Source organism: Drosophila arizonae, chromosome 3 (genome assembly GCF_054131065.1).
Source record: "Drosophila arizonae isolate 15081-1271.41 chromosome 3, UAZ_ARI_1.0, whole genome shotgun sequence".
NCBI classification, from domain to species: Eukaryota; Metazoa; Arthropoda; class Insecta; order Diptera; family Drosophilidae; genus Drosophila; species Drosophila arizonae.
In genome coordinates this window covers 2,485,623-2,512,285 of record NC_142923.1, presented here as the reverse complement: position 1 = coordinate 2,512,285, position 26,663 = coordinate 2,485,623, and the positions used below count along the sequence as shown (strand labels likewise).

At 40.2% G+C, this 26,663-nt stretch overlaps 2 protein-coding genes across 2 annotated transcripts in view; both read left to right on the top strand.

Annotated features, from left to right (window-relative positions):
* The window catches only part of Dus1 (Dihydrouridine synthase 1), a 37,732-nt gene that overhangs the window by 4,098 nt on the left and 6,971 nt on the right, over positions 1-26,663 (top strand). The gene's annotated exons all lie outside the window — the stretch shown is intronic.
* On the top strand, positions 219-26,574 carry LOC108609446 (uncharacterized). The gene has a single exon (XM_089465196.1). It carries the CDS (start codon positions 1,598-1,600, stop codon positions 4,502-4,504), a length of 2,907 nt encoding a protein of 968 aa, XP_089321322.1. The 5' UTR covers positions 219-1,597; the 3' UTR covers positions 4,505-26,574.

Sequence of the window (26,663 nt, the reverse complement as noted above, 5' to 3'; positions counted from 1 at the left end):
GAAAATATAAAAAAAGTAACATAACATAGGTGCGTGCCAATCTGTGGTGATAAGTTCTTGCCTAGCCTGACCCATTTACCGTTATATAATAGTTACTTCCTGTTGGCAGGTGAATCAGAACTGTGCGCGTGAGTCGTGAGTGGTTTTCAATATATATCGTATGTAATTTTTAAAGTCATCTATTCGTAACTTTTTTGGCGTATATTTTGTATATAGGCCAAAAGTAAACGAAAAAGTTACAGTATAATTATATTAATTACAAAAGATTTAAGTTAATGGTAATAGAGAATAATAGCTTATAAATGAAACTTCAAAGCTGAGTCAAAGTTGAGCTTATCAGAACACAATTTATTGAAAAACTAGGTCTTATTTACTATAATTCTATATTAGTTTAACTAAAGGACTCACCATTTCACTCACACTTACTCCAAATTGTTTAACACTCACGCGGTCATCTCCAAAATATGAGCAGCCACCCACACTAACTTTCACACACACACTGTAAAATCTACCCTCAAAGCAATGCCCAACACAATCATAAACATACACACACCCACACCTACAAACAAATATCGAGATAGTTCGTTTATGTGTGTTTGTGTGCAGTCGTCCCTGGCCTGTCTTTAAGTCGAAAAAACGCTTTGCCGGCAACCAGACAGCTGTGACATGTCGCTCTCTTTCTCTCTCGCTCTCTGACTCTATTACCGTTGACATCTCCCAGCCACCCATCCAAACAAACATACATACGATGGCTGCTTTCAATTGCTCAAAGCTTGGAGCGCACACTTTCAATTCGCTTTCAACTTCAAACTGTTTTTCGGCTTCGGTTTCGCCTCGCCGCATCGTGTGCTTTCAATTGCAGCCTTTAGCAAAGCTTTGCGCACATAACACAGCTCAGTTGCTTCGCGTCCGTCTAGCGAGTTGGTACGTCTTAATCGTTGCGTTGCGTTACGTTGCGTTGCGTTGCGTTTTCGGTTTTACTACCAGCTACTTTACAGCTCTCACTCTATCTTTCACTCCGCTCTCTTCGTTCTGATTGCTCTGCGTGCGTGTGCGTGAGAGCGTGTGTGCGCCCATATTGCTAGTGTGTCTGTGTCTGTGGTTGTATTTGTGTGTTGTGTGGCTAGCCCAAAACAAATACGTTAAAAAGTAGTAGTAGTACAATAAAAAGTAAAAATAAAATAAACAACAAAAGGATAATCATTCAGCAAGAGTCCTTGGTGTATGGGGGTGGCAGCCTGACAACAGACAACCCTAGAAGCACCACCCCCTTGTAAACGTGTTTTTATGCGTGATTATTAACTGCGCCATTGCTTTACACACACATACACACACACACACAAGCACACAGACATTGAACAAAAAAGCCAACGGTAAACAATAGTGAACATAACCAAAAGTTAATAACATTGAATGAAGTGCACAACGCGCAGGATAATTGCATGTGGCTTATATAAATAGGCGCCAGTGTGGGCGTGGCAGCAGCAGCAACAGCAGAAGCAGCAACAATAACAGCAACAACATTTGTAATGTGCCAGTTGTTGTTAACATTTCACATCATTCAATCATCCAACACATTTTCATCATCTTTAACAACATGCGAAACGCTGCCAAAGCGACGCCATTAGCAGAGCAGCAGCAGCAGCAGAAGGAGCGGCAGGATCACATAATAACCATCAGCACTGCCAGCCTTACAGAACAACAGGAGCCGCCCATCAAGCACTACGCACAACAAGCAACAGCAACTACAGCAACACCTGCAACAGCAGCAGCAGCAACAGCAACCACTGCAAGTGGACAAACTGCAGCCGCTGGAGCAGCTGCAGCATCAGGAGTTGCTGCGAATCCTGCACCAACTAACAACTCCGTCCTCTGTCAACTGATTAGCTATCAGAATAATATAGCTGATGTCCAACATAGACGTGGCCGACGCTTACATGGACTCCAGCTGCCGTTGCATCCACTGCAGCTATTCGGTTGGCTCGTGTTACTCCTGTTCGGCTTGGCCAGCTATTGGATACTGATACCCGCCTTTCATGCGCCCATCCAAGGGCCACTCTATGGCCTGATCTCCGGCCTGTATGTGGTGCATATTGTGGCCCATTTGACTGCACTGTTGACCGATCCCGCTGACAAGGAGCTGCGACGCGTGCATCGCAACGATCGCATTGTGCCCGAGTTTGATCGCAGTAAACACGGCCATGTCATCGAGAACGGACGCTGTCATCTGTGCAACATAAAGACATCGTCGCCCAGGACCAAACACTGTTCGGTGTGCAACAAGTGCGTGGGTAAATTCGATCATCACTGCAAGTGGCTGAATCATTGCATCGGCTCCCGGAACTATGTCGCCTTTCTAATGTGCGTCGTCAGTGCTGTGGTGGCCACGCTGGTCATTGTGGCTGCCGTTGTGGGGCAGATCGTGCTCTACTACGTGCAGCCGGATTGGCTGAGCTTCTATTGGTGCAGCAATCAAATGGAATTGCCCCTGGAGTCAACAGATTATATCAATTTAACGCTGAGCTTGAGCAACGGCACCATGATGCTGATGGAACAGGATCAACAGATGGATCAGTCGCAGGAGCAGGATCTCAACAATCTCACAGTCTCCACCATGCCCACGCTGCTGCAAAACTTTACGGCTCTGCTGGAGCAGAGCACGTTGCAGCCGGAGCAGAAGCCACAGCTTCTGAATCATACAGTAACACCTCTGGTCGCCGGCATCGGTGTCCATGAGACGATCTACTTGCTGCTGCTGGGCGTGCTCGGTCTGCTGGCAGCAATCAGTGCTGGTCTGCTCCTGCATCTCTGCTTCTTTCACATTTACATCTCGTTCCTGGGCCTGACGACGTACGAGTACATCCGGAATCATCGGCAGGCGCAGGAGGCAAAGGCTAAGCAGTTGCTCGAGCAGGGCAAGAACGGTGTCCATTTCAATCCCAATCTGCCCACACTGCACCATCATCAGCAGCAACAACACCAGCATCCGTCCAAGCTCTATTGCTGCTCCAATGTGCCGCATCCGAATCAGCAGCACGAGCAGATAACTACTGGCGCTGCGTTGCATTGCTGTGCCAGCTCGCGGGAGTTCCATCAGGCCAGCCAATCCATCTATTTGTGCTCCTTGCTGCAGGAGCGTCGCAGCGATCGACTGCAATTGGATCTGGACACCGAGGCAGCTCCGCTACGTTCCTTTCACTGCTGCTCCAGCTATGCGGCTGCCTCGATGCAGCGCAGGGTGAGCGCCGCAGCGAGTGCCAAGGCGGCGCTGGAGCCACGCCAGCGTCCACTGAGATCGAGTGCAGGAGCAGCTGCATCGTATCTGCAATACACAGAGCAGTGCACCCTCTGCACCTTTCAGCTGCGCAGTCCGCTGCGCGGCAGCCAGAGCAACAGCAACAGCAATAGCGCCGGGCGCAGCAGCAGCAGCACTCGCACCTTGGCTAGCCAAACGGCCACGCCCACATCGACGGCGTCGGCAGCAGGGAATATATCGAAGCATCAGCGCTGGCGACGAAAATGGAACTGCTGTGCCAGCGTGCCAGACAGTCCGGATGTGCCCAATGATTTGCTGGCCGCACTCTCGGCCAGCAAAATGAATGCCAGCGAGCTGCCGGTGCAGTTCATCAGAAGTCTGAATGGTGGCCTGGAGATGCCACAGGGCCCGGGCGGCGGAATGCTGCCAACTGCCACGCCCACTGAGCTGCCCACACTGAAGACGACGCGCAGCTCCCGGTTGCGCCACATGCTGCGTCTGCTCGGACGCTATCGACGCGCACGCTGCCAGCGTGGCCATGGCCACGGCGTGGGCGTGGCCGAGCAGCAGGTGGCCACCATTAAGCAGAATCAAATACGTCCACTGCAACTGCAGCCGGATCGAGGCTATGACAGTGGCACGAGCATGACGCAAGCGACGCCACCGCCGCCCATGAGCTCGCCCAGCCACAGCGCCAGCAGCAGCAGCGATCTGAGCAGCATCAGCAACAGCACTGGCAACAAGGAGGTGATGCTGCTGCCCACCAGCGTGATCCGGGACGATAGTGTCACCACCAGCTACACACTGACCCTGCCGCCTGCCTTGCCGCCGCCCACGCGTCGCAAGATGCCCAATCCCAGCGAGTTGGCTGAGCTGGCCGAGACCCTGGGCTTCGTCTCGAGCGGAACTCATGGAGCTGCCGGCTCCAACAGTCGCCAGCTGCCAAGTCTGGGCAATGTGTACAGGCGACAGCGTAGAAAACATTTCCTGCGCACTCGATCGCCCACTTTGTCGCCCATACACGAATCCGGGCTATCCAATCCAACATCGCCGCAACCGTTGCGCCATAGCTTGGCCAACTCCAACTCCAACTCCAGCTCCAATGCCAATGCCAAGTGCTCTCCGGATGTGTCACGATCCTCAGCGACACTTGTCCAGAATCTGTGTGGTCTAGCCGGCGAGGCTCTAAGGAAATCTGCATCCAATAGCTCGTTGCAGAGCATCAGCTCCAACTCAAGCAGCACCTAATACAAAAGGAAGACCGAGAGAGGCAGTCAATAGAGAGATAAAGATGGAGAGAGAGAGAGTGAGAGTGAGCAGGAGATTGTGGAAGAGTTCCTTGCATTGGTTTCTGCCTAGTCCATAGGTTAGTCATAGACGCCGTTATCCATCCAATTCCAAGAGATAAAGTTAAAGCCCAATTTTAGTTTTAATTTAGTTAAACTTGTTTTAGGATATTGTTTCGAATGGAGGCTTTATATGAATATTACCACATGTAACTTGTAAACCCCATTGAAATGGACGCGCTTGATGAGAAATTAAATATGCTGAAGAAATGATAATACTCAAATTTGTTTGTTTTCTATGCAGATCTCATGGGATGTTTGGCCATTGAAGAGTTATTTAATAATATAGTTATGTAAATCTCATTATCTGATTGATTTGAATATTGTCTTATTAGGGATATAATGGGGCTATGCAGTATTCAGAGATCTTGTGGAATATTTTAATTTTTATATTTAATAAGAATTTCTGTATTGTTAGCTCTCCTAGAATATTATAAATTTCATATTATCTAATTGCTGCTTCTATAGTCTTTAGTTTAAGATCTTATATAATCTATAATTATAGATTTTGTTACAGATCTGATATTTCTTATATATCTGAAGACCTAATGGAATATCTTTATTCGGTTAAAGAGTTTGCTATTGAGTTACTTCAAAGTTAATTATTTGGTTGGGTTATTTGAGAGGTACAAAGGTTAGAGAGTTCGACTATCAACGAAAATAAATTTTAATTAATTTAAAAAAAATTTTTTTCTATTTAATTTAATTTTCATTATTTGAATTCAGCTCAGTTTGACCTATGTAAGGATATGGACAGACAGACTGGAAGGGCTAGATCGAATCGACTAGTAATATAAATGAGATTAGCCACGCCCCACTTTCTGGCTGTATTTGATCCATTAACTCTTAGATTCTTCGAATTCTTGGTGCTCCAAAGTCCATTGCAATAGAATTGCTGGTTCAAATCCCATTTATTTAGTGTCAAATGCTGTTATTTCTCTACTAAAGCTTGCGCCTCCCCTCCCTCTAGGCCCCCTGGTTTATGCCTTTGTTCAAGCCATGTCTGCCCGTTAAGTGTTGCACAGTTTTTGTTTCCTCCAATGCTCCTTGCGAGTGCTCGTTGCATATCCTTTCAATTCGGTTTCATAGAATTTCGCATGTCTTTCGCTTGTTCAGGTATTGCCATTCAAAGCGTGATTTGCACATTAAACACGTTGACACGCCCCCCACCGCCCGCCAACGGATTGTAGTTGTATCTTGTTGTTGGATGGCTTCGTAAACGCGTTAAATATGCAACAGCATGACATTTACAATCGGCACGGCGAAGGGGGTCGCTGTGGGAGGGGGCGGGGGTAGGGTTCTAACTGCTGCAGTTACAAGTGTATATATGTATGTGTATATATTTACTTATTTATATGTATGTATGTATGTATGTATGTGTGTATGGAGGCTCTAACGCTTAGCCCCTATTCGATATTGATTTTCGTTTTGAAAACTTTCGTAGGAGGGGGTGCTTACGTATCTGCAAATGTATCTGTATCTACTATATGCATATATCTGTCGCTGTATCTGTATCTGTATCTGTAGTTGCGTATCTGCAGTTGAGCTTGCAGCTTGTTCTGACTTTTGCAACATTTGCGCTAACAACAACAGTCGCACACATTTGCAAGCCGGAAGGGGAAGGCGGAGGGAAAGAGGAAGCTGAATAATGGCTAAGGCTGGGTTGGTCCATGCTGCAGCTGCCAAAATTGTTACGCAAATGTTTTGATTCCAACTCAATTCAATTGGCTCTGACAAAGCTTTGCCAACTCGAACAACATTTGCAGTCGGTTTGAGAGTAAAGAAAATTGCGTAATACGCACGTGATACACGGAGAGAAAATATTTAGTTTGTACGTTCTATTTTTCTTCCATTTGCTTTTGTAATAATAATTTTAGAGAAAGTAAATTAAAGTAGCGCAAAGCGTTTCTATCATTTATTTACTTTATTTTATATTTACTTTTATTTATTTTTAAAAAGTTGTTATTAAAACGAGCTTGCTTTAAGATCACAGTGTAGAGCTCTCTACTTTAAAATTGGTTGCTATTTGTTACATAGTTTTTCATCACAAATTATTTAAGGCAGTTAGAGTTCTTTTGCTTCAAATTTTATTAAGAACGTAAAAAACGTTGATGAAATACAGAATGGCAATAAAACTTAGCAAGTTTATTCTCTGAGTGTATTTAACTGCAACATAAAAAGAGAGAGAAAGATAGAGAAAAATTTTGTGAAAAAAAGAGCGAGGAAAATTTACAAAAAAAGATAAAGAAAAATTTAGTAAAAAAAAAAGAGAGATAAAGGTAGGTAGATCCCTTTTGTCACTTGACAATGTTAATAGTTAGAACTAAGAGTATTACAGACGGGTGTATCTGACTACACGTTTACGTTTACAGTTATATTCATTCAAAAACTAATATATGCGGATCTAGCGGTTCACCTCAACAAAGATAGGCATAGTTTAAACAAAGCCAATATACCCTCTTGGCCAACTCATTTCGCACTGTCATTGTCAAAAGGCAAATGGAAATTGAAAGGAAAAAATGCAGCAATATAGCCCAAAAATTCCCATTAAATATTAAAAACTGAATAATTAATACACTGCCAAGTGTGTATAGGTCTATGTGTGTGTGCGTGTGTGTGTTTACTAATGCGACAGCTACAAATGGAAACGCGTCAAAAAACTGTGTGATTGAGCCGGGCCTGACAGGGCGAGCAGAGAAACAGACGAGCAACCTGACTGCGACCAAATGGATAGCTAGATATAGAAGCGACAGAGAGACAGACAGACAGATTTCACTTGAATGAAGGAAGGAGGGAAACTGCAGTTCGTGTTATTGAGTCTGACAGACAGTTGGGCAAAAAGGCAATGGCAAAAGAGAAAGGGAGAGAGAGAGGGGAGAATCAGATAGGTAGAGGGAGAGAAAAAGCAAAGTACATTTGATAGCAGATTATTTGCCATAGTTGAATGCACTCTATGTGGTACAGTGAGCACTCGCGAAATTGAACATTGATTGAAGCGAGTACACAGTGAACTCCCGGCAAGAGGAACAATTAGCTGAATAATTCTAAAAATCAAGTTTGGGAATTTTCAAATGGTAATTTAGCTATATTTAACACGATTTGATATGATTTATTTATAATTTCATATTGAAACATTTTTTTTGTATTTTCAATAATAATTTAGATTTTAAAACAAGCTGAATTAGAGCCTCAGCTAAAGTTAGATTAAGCACAGTTCTCTAACGATACGACTGTCTTCTCGTTTATATATCATCTCATAAACATATTAAAACTACAATGCTGTCAACTTCAATCTACTTTAACTTACTGTCAAACTAACATTTCTACATCCAGTCTTTGTATTGCCTGTTTACTGTACCTCCACTTAGTCCTGTATTTATGCTCTCAAAATGTCTGATAACGCTAACAATTGACAATTGTGCCACAGTGCTGGCAAGTTCATTAAAGTTTCTAGCTCACACCTGCACACACACACACTCACACACACACAGGTGACTATATGGCTGCTATATATAGTTGGATTGTTGCTGTGGTCGTTGAGGTAACTTGGCTTGTGCTCCTTCACCCATCAATTCTCTTCCGCTCTTCACTCTGACATGAATTCCACGAATTGAGAATTTCGTGTGAAAATTGTGTTCAACAATAAAATCAAATAACAACAAGTAAGAACGTTGCAGTCGGGCGATACCGATTGCAGAAGACTCATTCACAGCCCAAACGCTGTCAACCAGAGTATATAGTGCAATTTTCAAGTCTAGTGCGCAACAAAAAACAGGGCATGATCCCATTTAAAATGGGAAAATCATCGATAGCTATTGCTATGATCATTGCATAATTGCATTCAAATTACATGCATATGTATATAATTTATACAATTTTGACTTTTAATAATATACATGTATTTATATCCATATATTGGATACCGGCTTCAAGCTAGCAGCAGATCAGCGCGATTTTACTATACATGTGCACACACTCATCGTCTATTCTATGCGTACAGACAGAAGCGCGCCTTTTCTCACATTCTTAGAATTTCGATTGATTTCTGGACTTTCTAGCCGTTACTGTAGTTTTGTCTGATGACGCTCTCTTATTAAGCTATTCTATTTTAGCAGCTGAGTGCTCGAGCAAAGCAATGGCGCGGGTGCTAAGGGCGACGCAAGTAACGTTAGAGTAGGGAGGTTCGAACCTCTACTATGTTTTTTTTTTTTTTTTTTTTTTCATACATTTTTCGTTTTTTATAAAATAGATATTTTATTGGGAAGGTGCGAGCTTGACTGAATGGCACTTAATACTTTTCATTTTCTTAGTCGAATAATTTTATAAGTTTAAATTTGTTTCTTCTTAAATAGCCCTCAAATACATATATGCAAATACATACATATGTATATATGTAAGTCTGCACGCATAGCATCAAGCATTCCAGCCTTATACACGCGCTCATTTGTATGTGTGTATGTATGCACACATAAATGCGTACTCTAGCATATTCTAAGAATCTCGTTGCGATTGATTTGTCTTTGCATTGTTTTTGAATTTCCAGCCACCACTCTGGCTTTTCTTTGCTATGTGGCGTCATAACAATAATGTGATTTCGTTTTAACTTCTATTGATCGAAACGACGCGGTGGTGCTGTAGGCTGAAGCGCCGACGACTATTATTTTAGCTATTTTGACAAACATGCTGTTTGGGTTGGGTGCGAGTTCAAATCCCGCGGAAAACACTTTTTTGTAAATTGCAAATTTTTGTTATTTTAGCTTCTTTTAAATTTTTTTAAATTCATAAAAATGTTTCCTTTTGTATTATGAATATCTATTAAGCTTATTTATATGTACAAATGCATAAATAGATGGCTGACGCATATAAATGTCGCGATACGGGCACTGTAAATGCCGATTGCCACGCCCCTAGTGGCCGTCGACTCCTCAATTTTAGCCAGTTCTTAGAACGAGTAACCGGTTACCTAAATGCAAAATTTGAATTCTTACGCTCAAAAAATGTGAAAATTACAGGGTATTTTTCGATATGCCACGCCCCTAAAGAGGCTTAAAAATTATTTTCGGGGCATCGATAGAGGAGGCTACCAGTAACTTAACTATCCAAATTTGAAGCTTCTAGCTCTTAAATTGTAGGAGATATAAACTTTTGCGGTTTGCCACGCCCCCTATGGGCGGACATATATCTACCATAGCTCGTTGGACTTGGGTGATCAACCCGCGTATATATACCAAATTTCAGATCTCTAGCATCAATAGTGCCTAAAATATAGCAGAATTCGAAAAATCACTATATCTTCAGGTCCGATTTGCCACGCCTCTAAGGGACGTAGATATATAATTTTTTCATCCATCTTCATAGAATTAAAACATTAGCTTACGTGCAAAATTTCAGCATTCTAGGTTTATAACTTTAGGAGATACAGTTTTGTCCGATTTGCCACGCCCCTAATGGGCGGAGATATATCCGCCATAGCTTGTGATCTTGGGTGGTTGGCGCGGACCTACATACCAAATTTCAGCTTTCTAGCTCTTCAACAAACATGATTTCTGGTATATCGGAAAATGCATTTTCCGATTTGCCACGCCCCTAGTGGGCGGATCGGGAAAATTTTAACACTTTATAAATCGGAGATATACACGAGTATGTGTTCCAAATTTCAAGTCTCTAGCTTCAATAGCGCCGAAATAGATTGCGTTCATACGGACAGACGGACAGACGGACAGACGGACAGACGGACAGACGGACAGACGGACGGACAGCAAGACGGACATTGCACAAAACCAATATACTCATTTCACTTTCGTGAATGAGTCTAAATATTCTTAGCTGAATTAGCTTTTGTTTTGCACTGGGCTAAAGTCAGAAGCATTTCCGTTCGATTAAGCCGAAGCAAATGGAAAGAAATTGCTGCATACTTCGAGGCGCAATCAACTGCGGATGTGTGGGTGTATGCGCTTAAAAATGCAGACGTGTGTGTGCATGTGTGTGTCCCTGTGTGTGTGTGTGTGTTTATTTGCGTTGTAAAATGTTTAATTTGATGACACTTGACATTAACAATTTACCACTGCACCTGCTGCCTGCCTGACACTCACACATGCATTCACACTCACACATACTCACACATTCACACACCCACATAGACATTCTCCTTTACTTTACTCTCCAGCTGCTGGCATGAGGTGTTAAATATTTTAGTTCTCGTATGAGCGAGCGTTTCTCATTTTTTAGCGGTTTTTATAGCTTTTTTTTAGGGCTAATTTGTTATGCAGCTTATCTCTGGCAGCATTTTTGCTATTTTTTCGAGCTTAAGGCGAAATACATGAATTCCTTTTTGGTTATGCGTCAATCTAAAAGTTATGAGAGTTTCATGAGAATCTCATTATATACTCGCTTGCCACGTAATACCCTTTATATAGAAGAGAAAATTGAATTTCCAAATATACAAAAAATATATTCATAATAGAGATATAGACGGCGCTTGGCATGAAAAAAAAATCTGAAAAGATTACATATAAATTATATAAATTATTACATAGGAAATATTAGCAGATTTTGTTTTAAAAAATTTTTGCTTTTATAAAACTATAAATAAAGCTAGTATTTCCATGATCCTATCTCTATGGTTATGCCAAATAAAATATTAAATATTTGACTGAAAATTATAATTCCATTCTCTTCTTTACTTTCAACTCTAAAAAAAAGTGTTTTATTTTTGCACAAAAAATATATTTTTATTTCCTGTAAATTTTTGTGTATTTTCATTAAAATTAACTTGAGTAGATATAAATTGTGTATCTCTTTTAATTCCATGAAATTCAAGTAATATCCATGCCTTGTTGCATATTTGTCTCCAACATTTTTCAGCTGTCAGCATTTGCAATGCAATATACGATTGCCATCGCGGTTACTTCTGCCTTACCCCTCCCTCCCTCGGTTCACCTGGCTGGTCGCACGTGTAAAAAATAGCAATGCTCTGACCATTTGTGCCCTGCATTTCATTCTGTCCAGCTACGCTGCGTGCAGTGGCCAAAAGTACAGAGAAAAAACCTTTCAAAATGCCAAGGATTTTCCCTTTCGGTTTTCGAGCCTGCGCCAGTTGACAGGCAACAAAAATACATATAATTTCAGTGTTTATTTATTTATTTTGTATTATTTTGATAAACATTACGGAGTTGAATGCAATGCTCATGCCGTGTGCATGTTTTGCAAGACTTTTGGAGTCTTTGCCTGGCAACGCCCTCGTTTGCCCCTGCCTCTGCCCCTGCCTCTGCCTTCTCGTTAAAGTTTGTTTATGCTGTTCGTAGAGTGCTCAATGGACACCCACGCATCAAAGCCTGACTCCATAGTAACTTCTAGTCATTGTTGTTATTGTCATGACCACTTGATGTTCCAGTTGTTGTTGTTGCAGCCGCATCAATTATAAACTCAACGTTGCGCCTTCATTTGCCACGGACACGCAACAAGCGCAGACACAATTTGCATAAATCGCTCGCAGAGGTGTGGAGCGGGGCGGGGCGGGGCGCTGGTGCTATTGTGGGCGTGTCAGTGCAAACAATTGTATGAACTAGCCCCGAAAATATATATATGCTTATGATGTATGTGTATATACATATATATTTATGATGCATAGCCATCAGCCTGAGTGTTTCTTGTCCACAGTGAAAGCCGCCTAGAGCGAAAACTGAATATTAATTGCAGTTGCGGCTTCTTCAAGGATCCAATGAACATATGAAAACATTTAAATACAACCTATAGATATAAATTTAAACTTTATAAATTCATTCTGTAGGCTTTTTACTCTTAGGATTATCAGAGAAAGCTATATCAAGGACTTCCTAGCTCTATGTATCGCCTTAGTTTTGCCACACTCTTGCTGAGCTGTAACCATTTGAGAATTTCATGATTGAAGCATTGATTGAACCTTTAAAAAGAGGTGAAGTGAGAGAGCAAAGGAAGACAGAGAAAAAGAGAGAGAGAGAGAGAGATAAAGATAAAGAAAGAGAGAGAGGGATGATTGCTGATGATAGCAATGGAAGTTTCTTGTGAAATAAGTAGAGTCCTGGAAATATCTAGAAATTCATTTATTCTTGATAATTTATATAAAAAGAAGTTAGAAACGAAGTCTCGATCTCATTCTTATGTGCTGAATATAGTTTGCAAATTGCAAACCAATTGTAATTATTAGCTTATTAATTATATTTTATAAAATTATTTAGTTTTCTTAAAAATTCACTTGATTTGATTAACATATATGAATAAATGTTATATATACATATATCAAAAGGAAAAGTGATCTTAGTTTATATGAAATCCTAACTTGCTGATTTCTTCGAAATTCCATAGCATAATCAAATTTTGTGAGCCTAATCACTCCCTGCTGCTCTTAGCAGAGTCGCCACCGTATCTATGCAGACAACATTTCAAGGAGCGTCCGTCTACACAATGTCCCTTCACCTGATATATAGGATACAAGCTAGTTGTGCTTGGGCTATGATTGATTTACTGGGAAATGGGTGCCGCTGTTGGCAGTCAACAGTCGCAGTCAGGCAGACAAGCGGACAGACTGAGGCAGTGAACTGCTGCCTAAAGCTGGCACGCCCACAGCAGCTAGTACGCCCACTTAAAATAACTGGTTGTCATTAGCAATAGCCGTTGGGGGCGTTACCATTAGGCTTGGCTGTCTCCACTGCAACGGGATATGAGGTATACGAGGGTCTGTAACCAAGAGCGTGAACTCGACTTGGAGTTAAATCCTTTGCGAGTCCTCCCTCGCCTTCTGCTGCTTCTGTCATTGGGCTTGCCCATCAAAATGGTAACGGGATATGAAGGTTTTTAACCCAGAGCCTGAACTCGACTTGGAACTGCCGGCTGCTAGTGTTCCGCCTCGACTTCCTCCAGCTGCGTCTCTTTTTGCAGTTTCTCCTCCTGCACTTACTACTGCTGCTGCTCAGGCTGCATTTTCTCCTGCTTCGCCTTTTGCTGCTTCCTGCCTCTGCTTCTGCTCCTTCTGCTGCCTCTATTACTGCTGCTTCTTCTGCTTGTTGTTCCCTTCTAGCTGCACTGTCAGTTTATCGTTCTACTCCCTCTGCCGTCTCTCCTCATGGGGCCTCTCCCTTGCAATTCTCTCCTCCTGCTACCTTTACTCCTTCTGCCTCTCCTCCTGCTGCTCCCCAATTCGGTTGCCCAGTGCCATTGTTTGACGCTCTTTTTCATTGTTGATTTTTTCTACTATTTAACCCACCTGCTTGGTAGGCACTCACCTGTCTGCATGGCCCGGAAGCGTGCCACGACAATTTCTGCTTCTCCCTTGACTCCATTACTTTGCCTTTTTCATTTTATTTTTTTTTTTTTTGGTTGGTTCAATGAACCTTTTGGGGTTTTGTTTCTAAGCACTGCATAGGCAGCTAGCTGACACACACATACGTTACCCCCACTGCCCCTCACTCTAGAAGCGTATTTAACAACTTTTAATATGGTTTTCAATTAAGTTAATGACTTTTCAGCTTAGGCTCCATTCAAAACAATGTAACTAGAGATGGGCTTTACGTGTTTATAAAAGAGTTTTTCTTGTTGTTGTCTATAATAAGCTATAGGAAAAAATTGTAAAAACAAACACCAAGTGTATGAGACTGGAAAATTGCAGCGGAGAAGCGTTTAAAAATGCGAAGCAGAGAAAGAGAGAGAATGAAATATTTACATTAATTAAAAGCAAAAAAAAAAAAAACAAAATCCAAAATTATTTATATAAAAATTAATTAAGCATGCAAAAAAAAAAAAAAAAAACGAAAATACATAAACAAAGAAAATTATAATAAATTAATATTGTGATAACAATATGCATAAAACAATGCTTAAATTAAAAAAAAAAATAAAATAAAGTTGAAACTAGGCAAGCGAAAATGAAATTCATAAATGTAAAAATAAATAAATAAAACGAAAAATAAATAGATTAATTCCAAAAATATAAGTATGAATACAAAATACATATTTATTATAAAGCTTTTTATGCGATTTGTATAATTTAAATATACATATATTTTTTATGCTTTATCAATGTGCTAATGGATTTTCATTTTATTTTGTGTATTTGCTGATATTTAAAATGTAATAAAACTCTAAAATAAGTTAAACAAAAATAGTTTATTTATGTGCAAAAAGGAAAAAGCAAATGCCTAAGCAAATTCAATTTCAACACTCTAGCTCATCGATTGCCCGCTAGATGGCGCTGCACACGCTTCGCTCGCTGCCAGCTTCAGTGCCTTGATGGCCTTTTAAATATTTACCAGCCCAGTTGGCGCACAGTTGTTGACAATTCCATTGATGTGGTCAGCAGCAGGGCACGAGGCGACTCTGTGGTCATCATGGCCAACATTATGGCACCAGAGCGGTGCCATGGAGAAGAAGCAGGAGCAGGAGCAGAAGCAGGAGCAGAGCCAGCTCGTCCTGGTGTTTGCCAAAAGGATTGTGGCCTCGATTAACTGCCAAACTCAAACATTTGACTTGAGCTGTTAGATGAGGCGCACAGTTTCTGCTCTAGTCTCTACACTTTATAGCCATCAAAGTTGGCCATAAAAGTTTGCCTTTCGGTCCTTTGGCTAGCAGCAGGCGTGGCTACTTAGCCACATATTTGCAAACGTATCACATTTAGCTTATACTTACTGATTTTGTTTTTGGGCTTGGCGAATTGAAAGAATATTCTAATTGCCTGCACGAAATTATGAGCTAGGAATTTATGTACTATAAAAAATTGTAAATTGGATTTATTCTCTGTCTAAATTGTGGGATCATATATTATGATATACATTTATGTAATTGTTGTTATTCATTTTTTTTGTGAAAGAAAATTTTGGCAATGCCTGACTAAGAGATATCCTTACCTGATTCGTTGAAACTTTCTTGTATGCCTACATGACTGATTTAGCTATAGAGCCGGGTATAGACCCGGCATACCTGCATACCTTATTTACCTCTATACTTAGTTTACATCTACCCACATCTACTCCTATATACACACACACACATATACATACATATCCACATGCTTGCACCCACACATGCTACACCCACACACTATGGGAAATTAATTATTGAATAACTTCCGCTTTAACTCTACATTTTGAATGCAATTTTTAATGCTTCCTAGTGCAAGCAAAGCACCAACTTTTAGCTGAAATGGGTTTAGTTTACTTTCAATATTGTGGCGGGCGAGTCGAGGTATTCAATGTGGAAAATATTTACATTCATATATTCATCTATAGTCATAGTAATTTGAAAGTCGAGCGGGTGGAGGTATTCAAAGTGGGATATATTAACAATTATATATTCATTTGTATATTGATAGCAGTCGTAGTAAGTTTAAAGTCTCAAGCCTTTTCAGTTGTCCGATAACACTTTAAGAAATTTGCGTTAGATTATCGATTCTTATTGGTAGGAAAGTATTGAAATAAACTATCGAGCAAGAAAAAAATACTGAGCTGCCTAAACTAAAGTATATATTATTTTATACCACAAAATATAAGTACATATATATTTTTGTCTAATTGAAAATTTTAGAGATACAGATAGAGAGAGGAACAGAAAGAGGGATAAAGACAGAGAGAGAGATACATATAAATAGACATACTGTCGGAGAGACATGTATTCAGATAGAAAGACAGAGACAGCAGGAGTCATGATATGATATATATTATATATATAAAATCTAGAACGCGGGACAGACGGATGAACTGATCAATCTTTGTCAGACGTATCTTGATTTAGATTTTATATAATTTATAGGATAGACAGGCATATAAACTTGTCTACTATCAACTCAGCTCATCTTCTTGATCTAGATTATGTAGACTTTATGTGGCTCGCCTTGCCTCCTGCTGCTGCTAGACAAACGAAATTCGATGGAGCTATACAAATAACTATGAATAAATTACCACCAATAAGCTGCAAACTCTTCAACAATTTTACATATATTCGCTGTTAATATTATTCGATTTTCTACAATATTAATCTTAATCACACTTAATTTCCATTTAATTGAATTGACTTTTGCTTTAGCTTCGCATTTGTTTCACCCAATTTCTCTAATAACTAGCAATTATATTCCAAGTATGCAATCAATTGGAATGTATATGTATACATACAGCTCTGCATATATATTGTATAGATTATTGATATGATCAATTCTGACGTTAATTGGCTCTGCAATTTTTGTTTGAAGTATTTAATAAATAAATATTGCGTATACGCCGCATGGCGCAGTGTTGATAGGGCCTCGGCTTGATGCATTATTTATGCAAATACTTGCGTAAATTAACAAAGTAAATTGTTTTTGCTCTGCAGCTTTTATAGGTGTGTGTACAGATATGTTTGTGGCTCAGTGTGCGTATGTATGTGTGTGTGTATGATTTGCTGTCTGCCTTTAGCCGTTTGGCATTTGGGGCTTGGAGACGTCATATGTTTGTGCCGGCCAAACAAATCACACAAATGTGACAGGGCGCATATATACATACATGCCTATGTATGTACATATCTGTATATATAGCCCATATATATGTATACATGCCTATGTTCCACACATTTTCACATTTGCTTCGACTTAAGCCGCGTACTCGGCAATAAAACGTCGAGGATTTATGGGAACGTGTCATTTGGCCCGTTTGTTCCTTGTGCGACGCACGCACACACATAAGTATATACACACACACACAGACATAGGCAGCTGGCAGGCAAATAACAAATAAACAAATTTAACAAGCAAACTTCTCGCATTCATTTAACGCTCACTTCAACTGTGAATCGCCTTTTCGTGGCAGCCAAAGCGATTTCTGTTCATAGATAAATGCGCTAAGATCTCTGACATATTAGCTAGTTAATGGGGTTTGTAAAGCAGCTAACTAGTCCCCTAATTAAGTTTCAAATATTTTTTAGCTTAGAATTTATAAGCTCTAAAATTAAGTTAAGTTTAAGTTTCAAATATTTGTTAGTTTAGAATTTATTAGCTCTAAAATTATTTGCGACTCATGTGGAAATTTCTCTTATTTATTTATTCATATTAGCTTAATCGGCTGGCAGCGCATTTAATGCTCGCCTTGCTATAACAATTTGTATTTCGATTTGTTGGATTTTTCTCTTGTAGTTTTTAGACTCATTCACGAAAGTGAAATGAGTATATTGGTTTTGTGCAATGTCCGTCTTGCTGTCCGTCCGTCTGTCCGTCTGTCCGTCTGTCCGTCTGTCCGTCTGTCCGTCTGTCCGTATGAACGCAATCTATTTCGGCGCTATTGAAGCTAGAGACTTGAAATTTGGAACACATACTCGTGTATATCTCCGATTTATAAAGTGTTAAAATTTTCCCGATCCGCCCACTAGGGGCGTGGCAAATCGGAAAATGCATTTTCCGATATACCAGAAATCATGTTTGTTGAAGAGCTAGAAAGCTGAAATTTGGTATGTAGGTCCGCGCCAACCACCCAAGATCACAAGCTATGGCGGATATATCTCCGCCCATTAGGGGCGTGGCAAATCGGACAAAACTGTATCTCCTAAAGTTATAAACCTAGAATGCTGAAATTTTGCACGTAAGCTAATGTTTTAATTCTATGAAGATGGATGAAAAAATTATATATCTACGTCCCTTAGAGGCGTGGCAAATCGGACCTGAAGATATAGTGATTTTTCGAATTCTGCTATATTTTAGGCACTATTGATGCTAGAGATCTGAAATTTGGTATATATACGCGGGTTGATCACCCAAGTCCAACGAGCTATGGTAGATATATGTCCGCCCATAGGGGGCGTGGCAAACCGCAAAAGTTTATATCTCCTACAATTTAAGAGCTAGAAGCTTCAAATTTGGATAGTTAAGTTACTGGTAGCCTCCTCTATCGATGCCCCGAAAATAATTTTTAAGCCTCTTTAGGGGCGTGGCATATCGAAAAATACCCTGTAATTTTCACATTTTTTGAGCGTAAGAATTCAAATTTTGCATTTAGGTAACCGGTTACTCGTTCTAAGAACTGGCTAAAATTGAGGAGTCGACGGCCACTAGGGGCGTGGCAATCGGCATTTACAGTGCCCGTATCGCGACATTTATATGCGTCAGCCATCTATTTATGCATTTGTACATATAAATAAGCTTAATAGATATTCATAATACAAAAGGAAACATTTTTATGAATTTAAAAAAATTTAAAAGAAGCTAAAATAACAAAAATTTGCAATTTACAAAAAAGTGTTTTCCGCGGGATTTGAACTCGCACCCAACCCAAACAGCATGTTTGTCAAAATAGCTAAAATAATAGTCGTCGGCGCTTCAGCCTACAGCACCACCGCGTCGTTTCGATCAATAGAAGTTAAAACGAAATCACATTATTGTTATGACGCCACATAGCAAAGAAAAGCCAGAGTGGTGGCTGGAAATTCAAAAACAATGCAAAGACAAATCAATCGCAACGAGATTCTTAGAATATGCTAGAGTACGCATTTATGTGTGCATACATACACACATACAAATGAGCGCGTGTATAAGGCTGGAATGCTTGATGCTATGCGTGCAGACTTACATATATACATATGTATGTATTTGCATATATGTATTTGAGGGCTATTTAAGAAGAAACAAATTTAAACTTATAAAATTATTCGACTAAGAAAATGAAAAGTATTAAGTGCCATTCAGTCAAGCTCGCACCTTCCCAATAAAATATCTATTTTATAAAAAACGAAAAATGTATGAAAAAAAAAAAAAAAAAAAAAACATAGTAGAGGTTCGAACCTCCCTACTCTAACGTTACTTGCGTCGCCCTTAGCACCCGCGCCATTGCTTTGCTCGAGCACTCAGCTGCTAAAATAGAATAGCTTAATAAGAGAGCGTCATCAGACAAAACTACAGTAACGGCTAGAAAGTCCAGAAATCAATCGAAATTCTAAGAATGTGAGAAAAGGCGCGCTTCTGTCTGTACGCATAGAATAGACGATGAGTGTGTGCACATGTATAGTAAAATCGCGCTGATCTGCTGCTAGCTTGAAGCCGGTATCCAATATATGGATATAAATACATGTATATTATTAAAAGTCAAAATTGTATAAATTATATACATATGCATGTAATTTGAATGCAATTATGCAATGATCATAGCAATAGCTATCGATGATTTTCCCATTTTAAATGGGATCATGCCCTGTTTTTTGTTGCGCACTAGACTTGAAAATTGCACTATATACTCTGGTTGACAGCGTTTGGGCTGTGAATGAGTCTTCTGCAATCGGTATCGCCCGACTGCAACGTTCTTACTTGTTTTTTTTTCAGTTTCTTTGCAGCTTTGAATTGCGCATTTTCAAGTGCTCAGAACTTGAACACCTCAGCGCACTTAGTTCACACTTCAACTTTCCTTCACTCTCCCTCCCTCACGCACACACACATGCTCCAACTGCTTATGTGTGTGTCTGTTTCCTAGACGGCTTGTAGTCAATCAGTGGATTTCACGTTCAATTTGCTTGTTGGACTCATCAGGCGTCGTTGTCTGGGCCATGCGAGTACAAATATAATTAAGTGCCAGGATAACACGCTAGCTCATGCTCAGACACACATGGATACATAGACACACATATACATACACACATATATACATATATATATGAGTAGCTGAGCCCGATGCTGGTCCTGGCAGTTACTTCATTAACGCCTCGTTTACCTCTCTGACCGCCGCGTCAGCCCAAGTCTCAAGTTTGCGCAGAGCTGGACTTTTTTATACCAAAACACCCATTAGAAATGTGTGCTATAGGGGTAGATTAAGTTTGAGTGGATGTGTGCAAAAAACAATCCCTGTAGAATAGGGAACCCTTAAAAAAATTAAGATGCCCTCTCTCACTCTGACTATCTCTGTTTCCCCCTCTCTCTCTCTCTCTTTGAATATCTCTGTCTCTCTCTTTCTCTCTCTCTCTCTCTTTCTCTCTCTCTCTCTCTCTGACTATATATATATGTATATCTCTCTCTGTCTATCTCTTTCTCACTCTCCCTTACTCCATCTCTCTCTCTCTCTGCCTGTCTCTCTACTTCTCTTGCTTTCGTCATTTTTCTTTATCTCTATAGTTCGCCCTCTACCCCCTTCTTTATCACTGCTTCTAATTCCCTTTTGAAATTTCCCTCTCCTCTGTCTGTGTATCTCTTGCCCTACTTCATGTTCATCTTCATATTTTCCCCCTTTCTTTCTCTTTGTCATATCTTTTTCTCTGCTCTATCTCTCTCTCTCTCTCTCTCTCACTCTCTCTCTCTCTCTCTCTCTCTCTCTCTCTCTCTCTCTCTCTCTCTCTCTCTCTCTGTCTCTCAATGTTTATTTTTCCATATTTCCCTCCGTCTTTCATTTTCCATGTGTATCACTCTCCTTCATTCCTTCTCTGTATCTTTCTCCTTCTCTGAAATTCTACGATTTATCCATCTATCTATTACTCCATTCGCCTTTTTACAGGCTATCTACTTGTCCAAAACTCTCTCAGCCTTCACCTGCTTTGCGCTTTTAATTTGTCTGCCGGCGTTTGTTGCTAGGCTTTGGCTCCAACTCTGCCGCTGGTCTGACAGGCTGGCAGTCAGGTTGTGTGAGCCCTGACAGCCTGAACAAGCATCATTAGTTCTAATGAGCTGTGTAATAAAAACAAACACAATAACAACAACGAAAAATTTCATCAAAAATTGTGGAAAAAAAAAAACATTTTTGGGGGTTTGCGAAAATAATTAATAAAGTGCAAAATTTCCATTGCCTGGAGGCTTGAGTGGATGCTGCAGCTGTGATTACTTAACTGCATTCAATGCGCGGTTATATGAGATGCCCCATGGCTCCCCCTCGGCTTCCCCTCTGTTCTCCATCTGCTCTCTTAATGCATCAATTTAGCTGAGAGTACTAGAGTAACGCCCCTTTGCAAAGCGTCGCCAAATTGGGCGCAACCTTTGTTCGTCATCTTCTGCCTCTTCTTCTTCTTCTACCTCCTCTTGTTGTTGTCTTACAGCTTTTGGGCTCTGACCCGGCATTGTCCTTGAGCCCTGTGCACAATGCGGTCTTTTATTATGGTTTATTGCGTCAGCGCGGCTGGCAGGAGCAGAAACTGTTTGCCGGCCCGTATGCCCCCCCCCCTCACCCCCTGGCCTCCTCACCTCCTCGCCTGCCTGCCAGCTGGCAGAGCGCCCTGACTTTGACCTCGTTGCATAACCAAAGACAAACGCCAATTGCAGAAAGCCAAGCGAAGTCAACTGCTGACAATTGCAACCGCATTGAGAGAAGCTACTGCGGCAACTGCTGCTGCTGCTGCTGCTGCTGCTGCTACTGCTGCAGCTGACACAGCCTCCACAGTTAACCCCATTAGACAGCATCTTGAACACATTTCGAAACTGTCTTTTATTTCAATTGTGGCCAGATTATTAAGTGCCTAAGAGTGTGAGAGGCAATTGAGATGGCCTTTTGTAACCAACTCTAACTCAATTGTTGACCAAACGAGAGTGATGCTACTTCCGAGAGCTCCCCGTGTAGCTGTTGCTTAAGATATCGATAACATTCAGTTGGAGAAACATGCTTAAGAACTGCCATAAATACATACCCTAGTATTATTCACTTTGGCAAACTTATGAGAGATAAGATATAAACAAGTCTTCCTATGCTACGCTGGGTTTGGTTTCAGCTTGTACAAAATCGATAAATATCGATAGGTACATGTCCTATATGACAACCGACATTGTGATGCTGCTAAAGTAAAAAAATTAACGTGGGTTTAATCCCCCTCCGTCAATTAAATTATTAAACAAACCAATCCATATATACAAATAAAAGCGCTATTAAAAATTTAAGTTCCTGAGCCCGAATTTCAATTAATATTAATAATAAATGAATGCGCATGGAGCCTAGACACGGCTCAACTAATTCCCAAACAATGGCAGGCAATGAAAATCAACTGTAAGTAATGGCAATGGAAATGGAAATGGGAAATTGGAAATTCCAGCAGGTATCGCTAGACCGACGACAAGTTAATTCACTTTGTGAGCTGTTGCCCCTTTTTTTAATAGGTTAATCGCAATTTCCACCTGCAGCACAATGGAATGAAATAATGGACATTTTCTGCTTCTATATGGCCTGACTCGGTGCTCGGCCATGCTTGGCCATTGCTTTTGGCTTTGTGGTAGCACGCAAAGAGGGCCGCTCACACGCCCACTTCAGAGAACACTTGAAATGTCATTGGCTGAAAAAAAAAAAAAACCCGAGAAAAATACAAAAACAACAAAATGGAAAACAAAAACACAAACTAGTTAAAGTTTTTCATTTACCACACGCTCGTTGCATTTTGTTATTGCTTTCGAGCTTCTGTGGTGTAAGAACAATTTTCTCAACCCGTGCCACATGGCGTATGCGTAATGTTTGCCTGAGCTCTCAATGGGCGCGACCAAGAGCCATTGTGTGTGTGTGCATGTGTGTGTGTGTGTGTGTGTGTGTGTTTACTGCCCGAAATGAGGTCATATTTTGGCGTCATCTTTTGGCTCAGTCGGCTAGCAAGATAAACAGACGCCAGCGAACGAGCGACAATAAAACAGCAGCCAAATTGCGGGCAATCTTTGAAGCAATTTTAGGGGCCCTTTGCTCAGTGCTTAATGCTGGGGACTCCCCTCGCCAGCAGTTGAAATGTCAACTGTATATAAAAAAGTACACACATACATATAAACGTACACATACATATGTATATACACAGCGCCTTCAAAGGATTTAACGCCTCGTTGATTGCAATTCAGTTAATTCACCATTTTTGCTGCGCATTTGCTGTAATTTTTATTTGGCTTTCGAGTGGGCTACGTTTAAGGCGTACTGGGCGTGGCAGCAGCGACTGAGACGGTCAAGCCTTTGGTTGAAAGCGGTTAAAGTAATGCGAATATCCTGTAATTCATATTCCTCAAACGAGAGTATACTGATTGCAACGATAGTTAATCGATAGTTTTAACTGTTGGCAGAAGGGATATATTTTTGAACATTTTTTCTATATATATTTCGAGGGTATTTAGCAGTACAATCAACTCATAGATTGCTCAATCAATATACTTGTAATTGAGCAATCTATGTGAAGGAAAAATATAGACTTTCATGCAGGTTCAGTGTATCCCAACCCAACATACTCTAAAAGACTTCAACTATTTAGTAAATACCTCAAATACCTCAGGGTATTTTGTAAGTATAGTCTTAATGTTCCTTCAGGGTGTCATGCCGTCGAGCATACTCTATTTCAGAATAGTCTCAAAGCAGTAGTTATATAATTCAATGTTTGACTTTTGTATGGACATAAAGTCAGCTTCAGTTCAACATATTCAAATATATTTCTAGAGTATCTTATAGTCCAGCAAGCCTCTCGCAAAGTAGTCAAAGTCTCTATTGTACTTTAAACTTTATATTTTATATATATTTTTGGCATCAAATATCTTGAATGAGATTGTAAGCCTACAGGATATATATTAGTCGTGCCTTAAAGTTCTTCTTTTCTATCTCATTTCGTTTTACTTGTAGGTTTGTCCATACTTTGTTGCTTATGTCCCACTGCAGCTGTAAATTAGAGAATTATTGAAGCTTTGTTTAAGCAGCGCTCAAAAGCCTTGAGCAACACTGTTTTTTACGACAGCCAACACTGTATTTTTTCCTACATTTTATGATGATTGAAAAAAATTGATTCAGCACTTGGCCAACGCTGTTTGCTTTTCCAATTCGCCTTTGGTTTTTCCTTTACATATTTTATGGAAAGGTGAGCGAAAGGTGAGCATTGAATAAACAATGCTGTGGCCCGCTGTGATTAGCGAGTTGAGACCATTTTTCAAATTGCAGAACGAACGCGTGCCGTAATAAATTAAAAATATGTGTGCTTATAAATGGAGAGTAACTGACGAAGGATACGCTACAATTGCTAAGAGGAAGCAGTATTTCAGTATATTATTGTATTTTCCTTGTAATTTCTTTCCCAGATATAATATCAAAGATTTTTGTAATGTGGTTAGAGTTCAGGTCCCGTTTATACACTGTCCCAAAAATATAATTCAAAATCGAAATCCAATATACTCTTCTGCACTGTGCAAGTGGTGTATAAATATGATTTGCAGCGGGTGTAAAGGGGAGTTTTTTTTTTTTTTTTGTGCAGTCTGAGAATAGCTGTACAAAAGCAACAGCAGTTGCAATGAATTGTTTAGGGGAGCTAAAGTGGGCGTGGCTATATGGTCATGATAAAGCATCCAATGGTCTATGGTTGACTGCCCGAACACAGTGTGGTTGTGTGTGTGTGTGTGTGTGTGTGTATGTATATGTATGTGGTTTGTCCATTTGTTATCGAGTGAAAGCCAGGCACGCTCTCTGAATGTAGCTACAAATACAAGTATATATATATTCTCTCTAGTTATATATTTGATATTGATTTTCGTCTTAATTAGTGCGGAAATTATTAATTATCTCGATGCTGCTGTCTGCTCTCGATTTGAGTTTTCATGTTTGATGCGTCGGAAATCGAAAGGAGCCGACTTAAAAAACTTTGGCTATAATAAATAAACTTGGCTCTTGGCTGGCTTCATCTGCGGTCTTCTAATTACTCAAGTAAAGTGCATTACGGGTTTTTGTTTTGGTTACTTTTTGCGGTTCAAGCAATTACATTGTTGCAGATACTCTATAGAGCAGTGAGGTTATGTTGTGCTTTAGAATTTCTTTGTGGGAAGTTGAGGAGAATTTCTTTTGTGTTTGGTTAAGAAGAGTTGAAATAAAGATAAAAGGTCTATAAAATAAACTAAATCTTTTCTTATCCAGACTATGGAAACTTATATATGAAACTTTGAATATATATATTTTTTATACTTTGGGCTTCAATCTATAAGCTTATCTCTCTTCTCTACACTTTTTAAATTTCAACTTTTATCGATTACATTTATATATTGATTATATTCATTTAGTTTCCCTTTCCAAGCCGAGAGAGCATTCAAGAAAAAGTTTTGAATAATTTTAGCCTGCGATTGCTCCTTTGAAAACAATGTTTTACAAGTTTCCTCTTGTTGCAGTTGTGCTCCCTCTCTCCGTCTCTCTCTCTCTCTCTCTCTTCCTCCATCTTTCCCTCTGTAGCGTCTGGCTTTTCGGAAAAGTTTTTAATTGCGAAATGCCCATTTGTGCAGCACAGACAGACAACAATGCCGCCGCCCCCTTAGGCTAAATGTTGTCGTTGCCTCTGGGCAAGTTTCTCGTAATTTGGGCATAATTATGACACAGCCAACATCTGTCATGGCTGCCACGGCACGCCCAGCGCCGCCTTTTCGCAATACTTATGCAATTTACATTTCCGGCCGAAAGCGAAAACTTTTTGCTACATTTAAGAACTTTAATTACACGCAAATGCCTTGCATTGTCAGCGAAAAATAAATAAAACAAGTAAGAACGTTGCAGTCGGGCGATACCGATTGCAGAAGACTCATTCACAGCCCAAACGCTGTCAACCAGAGTATATAGTGCAATTTTCAAGTCTAGTGCGCAACAAAAAACAGGGCATGATCCCATTTAAAATGGGAAAATCATCGATAGCTATTGCTATGATCATTGCATAATTGCATTCAAATTACATGCATATGTATATAATTTATACAATTTTGACTTTTAATAATATACATGTATTTATATCCATATATTGGATACCGGCTTCAAGCTAGCAGCAGATCAGCGCGATTTTACTATACATGTGCACACACTCATCGTCTATTCTATGCGTACAGACAGAAGCGCGCCTTTTCTCACATTCTTAGAATTTCGATTGATTTCTGGACTTTCTAGCCGTTACTGTAGTTTTGTCTGATGACGCTCTCTTATTAAGCTATTCTATTTTAGCAGCTGAGTGCTCGAGCAAAGCAATGGCGCGGGTGCTAAGGGCGACGCAAGTAACGTTAGAGTAGGGAGGTTCGAACCTCTACTATGTTTTTTTTTTTTTTTTTTTTTTCATACATTTTTCGTTTTTTATAAAATAGATATTTTATTGGGAAGGTGCGAGCTTGACTGAATGGCACTTAATACTTTTCATTTTCTTAG